At 38.3% G+C, this 11,603-nt stretch overlaps 1 protein-coding gene across 1 annotated transcript in view; it reads left to right on the forward strand.

Annotated features, from left to right (window-relative positions):
* Positions 1-10,796, forward strand: part of SYT10 (synaptotagmin 10) — a 33,086-nt gene extending 22,290 nt beyond the window's left edge. The window contains exons 4-7 of the mRNA XM_009094156.4: positions 7,237-7,357; positions 7,694-7,865; positions 9,309-9,438; positions 10,527-10,796. Of these exons, the coding sequence (XP_009092404.1) occupies positions 7,237-7,357; positions 7,694-7,865; positions 9,309-9,438; positions 10,527-10,598 (495 nt within the window). The 3' untranslated portion in view covers positions 10,599-10,796. The remainder of the gene's footprint in view (positions 1-7,236; positions 7,358-7,693; positions 7,866-9,308; positions 9,439-10,526) is intronic.
* The last annotated feature ends 807 nt before the right edge of the window (positions 10,797-11,603 follow it).

The raw sequence follows: 11,603 nt of genomic DNA on the forward strand, positions 1-11,603 counted from the left end.
GGTTACTATAATACTTTTATAAATACTTATCATCTGCTTTGGAAACTTCCTCTAATGCTGTTGCCTAAAAAAATTGGCAAGTGACTGTCAGAAAGCTCTTTTTATCTGAAGGTATCCTGTGAAGTCTGTTACAGTAACCAATTATAGGAAACCATGCAATTGGGAAAAAAAAATTAAAGCTCAGAATTTAGAGGAAAGCCAATCGCATTTCCAACAGTGGTGGTCTCTTGGGGATCTTAGTCATCAAATTGTCATCTACTTGTACCCTCTTGAATTATCTCATGTAGACATATGGAATTTGATTATTATTTAGTTCCCCAACACCAGGCATTTCAGTGCTGCAGTTTGCTCATTTGTGAAGTGGAATGTAAAAGCAGATTTTGTAAGGACACAGTCTTCATGTGATGTCTGTGGTGCATGATTGCTGTTTCTAAAGCAATTGGGATATAATTATTAGCATCTCTGGGAAAGACAGAAGTGCTTAAATATATATATTTTAAATAAGTAGGACAGTAACATTTGTCTCAGTTCATTTATATCAAACTCTTGCCAGAGTAGGAAATAACACAGGTAATTCTGCTGGCTGCTGGCCTCTATTATGGAAATAGGTTCTTCTGATTTCCTCATCAAACAAGAATGAAGCCCACCTCTGAATTTCACCCACAGCATAATCTTTCTTTGTTTTCTCCATCTCCCCTGTTTTGTAAGTGGACAAAGATTTAGACCTTTCCCTGAGTAAGGCAGCTGTGGTAGAGGGCTGGCAGAGGTGTTTTTTGTAGCCCAGTCTTGGGGCCACATTTTAAGGACTGTCCTGTTTCCTAGTGCTCAAGGAGCAACACTATGAGTAAGTGTTTTATCACCAGCAATGTAGTGGGCCAAGCCCTACAGCTACCCGTCTTCATCAGAATGCACTTAGACCTATGAATGTCTTTGGAAATGCACCTCAAAGGTCCAACAGAGCCTTTAGCAGGTGTGAAGGACTCAGGGCCTGTCAGTGTAGGAACACTGATCATCTCTGTAAATGGAAACAGCCCCTTCTAGAGCCAAGAACTGCTGGCACTTGCATTTCTGCTCAGGGCCAGGGGTAAAGAGATCCATGTGACCAATGCTGCTGCTGAGCAGGTGAGAGAATACTCTGGATCATTCTTCAAACCTTTTGGAGACCTTCATTTATGTTTGGAACTGCTTTAGGTCTGGCTGATAATTAGAAAAGGCAACGGAGAAAGGGTGGGTTTCTGTCCAGTTACTGAAGGCAGGAAGATTTCTGTTATTATTATTTAATATTCCTTTTCATTTGAAATGACAAATTATTTTAATATTTTGATTTTCTGGAGGCAGACTGCTACTTTCACTCTACCCAAAAAGTAATAAATATTAGGTGAATGAAGGGCATGGTTTCCTCAAGGGATTTTAATATCTCTGCATCCAGCCAGTGCTGTGACAGCTACAGGTGCATGACTTGTCTGACCTGCTGTGCCCTGACGGCTCTCTGAGTTTCTCACTGCAAAGTCTCTTTGCAGAGAGACTGCAGTGAGAAACTTGCACTGCACTGCAGCTCCAGAAAAGCATCTTTCTATGGGGGGGGCCACACACAATTTGGTTCATTCTCGTGTCACGGTTAGTTCACAGAGGCACCTCTGCTCTCAGCTGTTCTGAGGCAGGAATGGGCTTCCTTGCTGCCTGGCAAGGTGTAACAATCCCCTGGTGCACAAGACAGATGGTTCTGTACAGAGGGAGTACCCAGGAGGCTTCCAGGGCATTCTGCAGACTCAAGGAATCCTCCCTCTGCCATCAGGGCTGCAACCAGCAGCAGAGTTACCCAGAGCAACCAGGGTGACAGGCTCAGACAAGCAGCAGCCCCCCACAAGCAGACAACACAGTCATTATGGAGCAACAGGCCCCAGTGCTTCCATACTGTCTTCCACAGAGGCAAGAACAAACACAAACTTAATTGATTCATTTCCCAGGGCAACAGCTCAATCAGGCTGGTGCTGAGAGGAAGGAAAGAGCTGGGTTTGATATGCAAAGAATAACAGAAGACGAAAATAAATATTAGCAGTGGGGACAAGGTTTCCAAAGGAAAATCCCCTCGGGAGGTGGTAGAATTAGCTCTCCAGCCTGAGCCTCACAGAACTTTTAATAATTTCTGTAATAGCAAGGGTACCATTGGATTCTAAATGCACAAATGAGAAAACAGACTGGTAGATTTCTCTTCTGTTCTTTACCATCACTCTTGCTATATGCCTCAAAACCAGGAATACCTTAATACATTTTTAGCTAATTTTCTCAGGGGGCAGGTCTTCTTTCTCCTTCCATTCAACTCCTAACATTCATTGTTATATTTTATCCTTGATTCTTGAAGCTTAATGTCAATAGTTTTTATTGAAAAGCAGAAATATATAATGTGTTTCTAAACAGAGAAAGAGAAAACTGTGGTATGGGGGAATTATCTTCCCGCAATATTCAAGTAATCCAAAGGTCTAACTCTGCCCACACATTTTTCTTTAAATTTACATACCATACAGAAGAACAGTTTTCAGTGTTACTGAAGGAAACAGCTAAAAGTGTAGAAGAGCAAATGCTTGAGCACCTTCTTAGGTAGCTGGAAAATTACTATTATTATTCATTATGGTGGCTTGCTTAAAATATAGCAGGAAAACTGAGAATGAAATTTGCAATTAATTAGGTTAGAAATCAAGTACAGATGGAATTCATGCTGCTGTTAGTATTTTTGTTATGCTACACTTACACGCAGTCTTTAAAACATCATTCCAATTACAATGAATAGGAAAGTAGTTCCAGATATTAAATTTGAGATTAAGAACTGAAATTGTTTCTGGGATTATGATAATATGAATGATAAATAAAGTAGCAACAAGTAATTTTTGAGGGAATCTAATTTCAACCGCACTACTAATTATGCAGATACTTGTTATTTTAACCATGGAAATTAATGACAGACTAGTAAAAACAAAATCATGTAAATTTTCCAGTTCCAGTACCATTTACATAGCTCATTGTAAGAATACAGAGCAAGTTGCTGTTTCAAGATTTTGTTTGAATTTCAAAACTTGAAAAACTAGTGGAAAAGAAGAGGAAACAAACATCAGTGAAAAAATGGTCTAAAGTTCATTTGTGACTCAGTAATGACACCTTTTTTCATATATCAGGTCCCTATAAGCTTTTCATCTCTGCTGTTATAGGAAATCCATTAAGATGTTGGCATAGAGGAGGGAGACTATGAAAGTTATTAGACTGTCAGTATAGGCAGTAAACAGTTTTCCTGTTCAGTTTCAGAGTTATGGGGATTGATACCTGAGTAGAACCACCCTGAACATGGAAGGATCCATAGACACCTTCCCCACTGAACTTGTGGAGGTTCCTAGTTAAAAGTTGTCTCTTTTATTGAATTTTGTGGAGACTACTGAGAAAATTAATTGGAGCAAGTAGCAGCAGTGCTTTTTTCAGCAACAGCAGTACAAAAACCTCAATCAGTTTAATTGATGCTCCTCTACAAGTTCTCCAAACTACTCTTTATATCCCTTCACTTATTTCCATTTTGTGAGTGGGGAGCACAGCCTCTGTAGAAATGCTGCAGTTTTTACAGGCATATGTGTGGAAATGAGAGCACTGGTGTCCATTGGGTATGATAACACATAGATAGAATAAGAACTATTTTATTTCTGACTGTGCCAACTCCTGGACTAATTTCCCAGGAGCCCACAAAGTAGAGAATGTGGACAGATCCTAATGGATCCATCCTAATGGAAATAATGGAAAAATATTATTAGCACATTCATTCACGTGGTTACTAATGTGGGATGAGAATTATGCTAATTTTAAAAATCTGCATTCAGAAGCTCAAAACCCACAGAGTTCATCAGAATAACTGATATGTGCCTATGAGACCATTGTTTTCTTTGTTTTATTTTGTTCTAGACCCCCCCATACCAGAAGATGGATGGGGTAGAGGTAAAAGGGTAACTATGAAAGTAACTGAAGCTGGTAGAGTGCTGGCCACTGTTTCAGGTCCTTAATGCTGTGTGGTGGCTGGTGGATACAGAAGGGAAATATTTCACAGGGAAATAAGTGAAGGAGACATATGAGGTGTCCACAGAAGCTTCCATTTGCATAAGTGCAGCTGTGCTGGATGCTGGTTTTTCTGTACCTGTTATTGGAAGCCAGTGGGAGACAATCATTACAAGAATCCATAAAGCTAGCTGTTAATTGAAACCCAAATTTAGTTCAAGAAGAAAAAGAAAAAATCAAAATAGGTCTATGGAAGAGATGAAGTGTCATGGGAGTTATCTAAGTCATGCAATTTTCATAAATTATGTGATAGATGTAAGGCAATTTGAGGATTATTTAAAAATATGCACAAATCACAATCAGTGGATTGTGTTTTGTTTGAGGCACACTGTGATGCAGATGTGGTTGTTGGGGTCAGTCTGTGTCTTGGTTTTTCAAGTTTGCTTGTACTGAAGGGCTCCTGTCAGACTACTTGTGTCAACTTAATTATCTAATGAATTATGAGGTGAAAAAACACATGAATTTTCCATAGCATTGAGATTCTAAATTAAATTGAATGCTATTTTTTAATCTCAATAAAATTGATAATGTTTAAGGATCCAGAGAATTTAAAAATGTTACTCTTGATAATCAATGTGATTAACAAAGACTGGCATGAGAAGTTAAAAAAAAAATCTAACAAAACAAAGAGTTACTATGTTTATAATCTAGGTCTGAATCTGTGTTTTCAGCTCCAAATTTATGAATCTCTAGTGCTCAAATTAACAAGAAAAGTGTGTGTGTGAAAATGGAGATATCTCAGACTTTTTTTGCAATACCCAGTTTTTTATACTATAATTATATAGGTATAATTTTAATCTTAATTCTTCCAAAGAACATTCAGAACTTCACACATTCACACTCCTGTATGAAGAAAAGTCTTGGCAGATCCTCAGAGCAGAAACTGCTTTTCTCTGCCCTTTAAAAATGCAGAGTAACAACAGAGTGAGTTTGGCAAGCATTTTGAGCAATGCATCTTTTAAAGTAAGGCTGTATTCTGCTTTATCAGCTGAGCTCACACAAACCTTTGAGTGTCTACCCAATTCCTCTTCAGAAAGAAATAATAGAACACTCAGGTTCATACTCCCATCTTCAAAAATTATTTTTTCTCTATTCACCTATACAAACCATCTCTCTGAAGAAGAAAAAATTAGCTCTTTTTATGGTATTTCATGATCCAACTAATCTTCATCGCCTTTCTCTACACAGATCTTAGGTAACTGAAGCACTGAAACTCAGGAAACTCTATTTTCTTTTCAAACAAAAGAGTGAAATCTGATATATGGATATCAGAAACAACCATCAGACACTAAACTCAGAGAGTAAGGCCAGTAGGAGAAGCTCTGCTTGAAACAGTGTTCATATATGTCAGAACTGGAAAATTTAATACATCACTTGCCACTATAACAAATGAGTGGAAAGAATTGCCAAGTTGATCAAGTTTTATTTTTTTTTTTGAAATAGAAAATTGAGTTTGGGAATTTAGTCTCTGGCACAAAATTCTGCACTCTTTGTGGCAAAGAAAGGGAGAGGTTAAATAGCTGCATTTGTCCTGTGTGAACTGAATGAGTCCAATCATTTTGAAATTCTGGGAAATCTGAAATTCTGACAAGCATGGAATTTGCTCACAGTGCATGTTCACATGCTTATCATACTAGTAATTGTCAAAACAAAATCCCAGCAAAATGACTGAACTTCTGAATTGACCAACCTGCACAAAAGTCAATATTTTATTACTACTGCAACAGAGACTTTAAAGCTATTCCAAAACTGCATTCTTCAATCTAGTCTGCAATGCAGGGGAAAAAAAACAATAACAAAAAAAAAATGTATACAAAAAAACCTACACCCTGAAGCATGTGATTAAATTCATCTTTACTGAAGAAAGATGTGAAATACTTGTTTCAATTTAGACAAAGTATTAGCCTGAAGGAAGTCAATAAGACTGTTCACAGCAGCTAAAGAATGTGAACAAGAAGCCCAGTCTTGTCTTATAACAGTAAACAATATATTTGTCATCTATGCAGCAATCATTATTTTAATATGTTTCATTTAAAAATATATTAAGAACAGCTGTACGGTAAATCCAGCAGCTCTCAAACAAATTTGTGCTCTCAGGGTAACTGTAGGTTAGACAGATAAAATACTGGAGCTGAGATGTTAAAAATAAGCTTTTTAGTATTAGTCCAAAAATAAAAGTGCTTTGAGATCACATGAGCATGCTTGAGAGTGGCTGCCTTACAGAGTAGCTTCCTTACATGCCCCTTAAAAACTCCTAGCTTAAGTTCTTAATATGCAATTTTTGGGGATGGGGAGGTAGCAAAGGTGTATTTAAAATTTAGAACAGGAACAATTTAGAACATAAAAAACATCTCAAAACCTAAACTTTTGCAGTGCTGGGATAATTGCATAACTGAGAAAAGGAAAAAGATAAGAACTGGTAGAAACTCGCTTAGGTTACACACCTCAAGTGTTGTAGCATCTATACTGTAAGGCAGCATCTTATTTCATGAGTACTTAGCACATGGTCTCAATATGGAACCTGTCTCTTTGTGAGAATTATTAATTCATATGGAATTCATATAGTAGGTGCTATTCCTTTACTTTGCTTTTCTTCTGAGACAGAACAACCTCTTAAAGCACACTGAGAGCAGTAAAGAGAGGAACTTTTACGAGCATGCTCTTCTTTTTGAAGCACTTTGACAGGACTAGCTTTTTATACACACACCTGTGCAGAAATTATTATCCTATATAAATTCCAGTGTCTAAAGGGCATGTAAATGTGCATGATCTAAATATTCCATCAGATTTCTTTCTATTTGTGCTGATGGACTATGAGTGCTTTTAAGAGCAGAACTCGACATTCTACTTTCAGTACCATTTCATTTGTGTGAATTCAACACAAAAATATCAGGAATCTAGAAAATTTTGTCTCTGATTCTAATTTCTCCGTTTAGTAATTGAAGATCTTGTCTCTAAACTATTATTTGTTGTTACTCCTCCTGTACTTTACAGAAATATTTTTTGAAAATTGCTTGTGACTTCTTCAAGAAGCAGCTGAGGCTGCAAAAGAAGCCTCTCTCCATGTTAAAAAAAATTAGTTTTGCATGATCTGAACTGAATTTGGGTAGCATGATCAGGTTTCTAATAATTGCTATTCTTTTCCAGGAAAACATAGATTTGGGTGAGATCATGTTTTCCCTTTGTTATTTGCCTACTGCTGGGAGAATGACTTTGACAGTCATCAAATGTCGGAATCTCAAAGCAATGGATATAACTGGTGCATCAGGTGAATCTATTTCTTTTTTAAAAGGCAGAGTCTATTCAGGAAGGGGATGAGTAAGAACTCCTTGGGTTTTGTGTGTCTGACATGGCTGTGAGATGGAAGTAGCAAAGAATGAACACAGACCCTGTTTGGATGGACCAGCAGCCAGTGTGCCTGTTCAGAATGGCTGTACCTTTCCTTTGCATTTACAGCATGATGGAAGCAGTGTTTTCCAGGGTCACTCAAGTCTTTGCAACCTTTTAACTTAGCAGTATAACATTCCTACCACAAATATTGTTCTTATGCTACCATTTGAATGGTTTTGAGTCCTAATGGATGAACTGATTATCTGTTACTCAGATCCGTATGTCAAAGTGTCGCTGATGTGTGAGGGAAGGAGGCTCAAAAAGAGGAAAACAACCACAAAGAAAAACACACTGAATCCTGTTTATAATGAGGCCATCATCTTTGATATCCCTCCAGAGAACGTGGACCAGGTCAGCCTGTCCATTGCAGTGATGGATTATGACAGGTAAGCACAGTTCACTTTCTGACCAGAGACAATTCCTGATCACTGCAAGCAACTGCTTTCTGCCTTGAGCTTACATGCAGCTTCAGAATCACAAAAGAGAAAGCCTTGGAGCCTTTTCATGAAGTTTAAAGCTTCCACACCTTTTAAAGCACATGGCTTTCCATCTGTGTCATAAATGACTGAGATGAGGAAGAAATATGGCTCCATTTTCTTCCAGGCTGCTAGGGCTGACATACATTCCTGCCATTTCTGGGGTTGGACTGTGTACAAACTTTATAAATCAGGTATGTCTTCTAGCTTTAAAAAGTCCCTCACAGCTCTAATTTCTATTTAAATAGCAAGTATTTGAAAGTAAAGAAAATTTCAATGACTTAAAAGGAATTAAATTCTCATTATGTCACTGAACTAAGTAGTAATTATTTCTACGATCAATTCAGTCAGTAAAATAACCTTCCAATATGTAACCTTCAATATGTAACCTTTGGGTTCAGCACTCAGAAAAGACTCTTGCTTAGAGTGGCTCAAGGACTGCAGGCTGATCAAGACTGTGACTGACAGAATCCTGCCCAAGCCAAGTCTGCTTCATTCAAGTGCTATTAGTAATGAGCTCCTGAGACTGCAGGGCAAGTAAACAGTGAAAGTCCAATTTAGTAACATCACCCTTCAGATTGTTTTCCCTTGCCATCAGATTTCTGGTTGTTCTCCAAGTTCTGCCAGGAAGACTTTCTCACTCAGATGTGAGAGTGGCACCATGGTGTCATTAGCAGGGAAGGAGTGCAGAGCTTGCACACTTTCAGTTCTCCTCAGCTCCTCCCTCCCCAGCACTTCCTAAGGGGAAATTGGAAAGCATTATTCTGAGGTACATAGAGTCAAGGTACAGAAAATTACCTTCTGGTGTTCCTCAACCAGTTCATGGCACTGTGAGGAGCACAAAGTATTAAGGTATAGCCTATTAAAACTATGACTCCTAGCTTTCACAATTTTGACTGAATTTCCAAAGATCGCAACAGCTAGAGCAAAGAAATAGTTTATGAAATTATGTCTGAAGCATTTGCAGCAAGAAATGTATTCCCCACCATTTTCCTTCACCTTCCTCTCACACAAAATTCAAGCATGTTTTCCTTCAGATAACTTTGTGTATTATGATCCTTTTCTGACCTTGTGTCTTTTGGGTTGTAACCTTTTAATGGCAAGGATAATGTTTTCATTGCTATTTTTATAGCTGCTAGAAGCACTCTGGTAGTGGCTGGAGGTTTTTGATGTTACCATTACAGAATTTAATATTACTATATTACCATTACAACTAATATCTGTAATAAATGGTGTGAAAACTTTGGTCATACATTGTGTGCCACACTAAGCCAGTAAAGAGGATTGTGTATCAGATGTTATTAAAACTATTTTTTATTAAAAATAAATTCTTTCTCACTCTCCAATTCTCAGAGTAGGGCACAATGAGGTCATTGGAGTGTGCCGGACAGGAATTGATGCCGAAGGCCTTGGAAGAGATCACTGGAACGAAATGTTGGCTTACCCACGGAAACCAATAACTCACTGGCACCCACTTGTAGAGGTAAGAAGTAGCAAAATTTTATCCTTGATATTGCATGGTTTTGCTCCTCACATTTATGGTCTTCTGAGAATCATGAAAATCAGTGCAGCACCTATAGAGCATGTAGAAGATAATTAGCACAGCCTAAATCTAGTTGTATGGGTTTATCTATCATTTAAAAGGGCCATTTCAACAATTTCCATGATGCTCTGATGGTACTGTAAGATTGCATTTAGGCATTTTAAATTTCCAGAGATTTTTATAAAGAGCTTACAGCTACTTAGAAGAGATCATTTACAAAAATTTCAAAAGCAATCATTTCCTATTCAAAAATCTTTAGCATAAGCTGCTGTTGCTAAAACATTAATCTGTAACTGGCCTGCAAATTAAGCTAAATTGTGGCAACATACCAGCAGCTCCCTCCAGAGTTATTCAACAGATGCTGACTGGAAGCTTTGTCAAATGTAGGGGTGATTATATCTACAAGTCCCTGGGCTTGGACTCCCTCTGCGATCTGCTGTGGCCACACATTGTTGGTGCTCTGTACGCAAAATCCTCACAGCTCTGGACCCAGAAAGACACATATTGAAGCCTTAGGAAGCAGCAGGGGCACAGAGGCACTGTTTAGCCCATCACAAAAGCAATCTGCAGAAAAATTATTTTCTGCCTGAGGCCATGTGATTCCCCCACTCTGTAGCGCATGGCTGCACAGCATGTCCTGTGAGAGGTAGCAAAAGCATATCAAGGCTTCAGTAAACCACCAAGAAGAGTGTGGGGGCAAGGCAACTGAGTCAAGGCAGCAGAGAAGTGTCTTTTAGAGGTTCATGGCTCTGTCTAATCTATGTAAATTAGAAGACAGAGGTGCCACCCTTGTTGGTGAAATAAACCCATTCCTATGAAAGGAATCAGAGGCATTTTTAGAAGGTCACTTCAGAAATTGTCATTTCATTATTCTGCTGGAGGCTTTGATGCCAGAGACTTTGATCCAGAGACCAGAAAGGGTCTGGATGTGATCTGGATTCTTTTTTGAGAGAGTCTCTCATCCTCTGAAATGAGTGTGATTCACAGCCAGATGTGATGACATTGTAAAAATAACACTTTTCTTGCAGCTACCTGGCAGAGCAACCAGTTTTGACAGCCAGGGATCCTGTTCCTCACCCAAACCACCGCTTACACCCTAGGAGCCAGAATGGATCCAGCATGCTCAGTGTCCAAAGCTCCCCCTAGCTCACATCTACATCAACAGAAGGTTTGCATTCTGCAGATGAACTGTATCCACATTTTTTTATCAAATTACATCTTTCCTATTCCAAAACTTATATGACAGTTTATAATATTTTGTTAAAGTGTGAATGAAGCTGACTCGAGTCAAATACAACCCTTCCTTGTGCAAATTCATCCACCTGTTTTAGCTCTGGCATATATACAGGATCAAATTCAAGCAAATGGTTTGATGGGGCCTGTATCATTTCAGAAGCAAAGAAACCAGAAAAAAAGATCTTTTAAGTAATTCAAAACTACTGCGCCTTTTAACACCTAATTCTTTTGAGTAAATAGTCATAGACAGCTCATGTAGTAAATTCCTTCTAAATTGCACTAAATTCTCTATGACTTTGCAAGATAGCGCTTCAAACTGAATGTTGCATGAAAAAAACCAACTGTTGTCATGTTCTGAGTAGCTGGAAAATCAGTTCATTCCTTGGGCAGGGAGGAAGGGCTGATTTAAAGCCCACTGGAGCCAATGAGGCTGATCTACTGACTTCAATGGGTTTTAGTCCAGCCCTTCTGAAACAGGTATGAGAACTGGATCTATGCAGTTATAACCTTCCAGCACTCATGATGACAGCTGCATCTCTACACAAGTCAAACTGCAGAGGAGAGAATGCTCAGACGTAAAGGAATTGATTTAATGTGATTTATCTCTTCACAAAATTGACCAAATATTGCAGTTACCCACAACATTTTTGTGATTCCTGATTTAATGTGACAGACTTAGATTTCTTTGAAGTTATTTTTACTGAATGCACAGCACACATGGAATTTAGTTTCTGGTTGCTGGCTGGATGCCTCTAGACACATATGCTAAATATGAATTTGAGATGTGTTTTCTGTCAGTCTATGGAGAGACAAATCACAATGTGACTATTTTACAAGCAAGTAAACTCATTTATTACAATACATAGTGA

Source organism: Serinus canaria, chromosome 1A (genome assembly GCF_022539315.1).
Source record: "Serinus canaria isolate serCan28SL12 chromosome 1A, serCan2020, whole genome shotgun sequence".
Lineage (NCBI taxonomy): Eukaryota > Metazoa > Chordata > Aves > Passeriformes > Fringillidae > Serinus > Serinus canaria.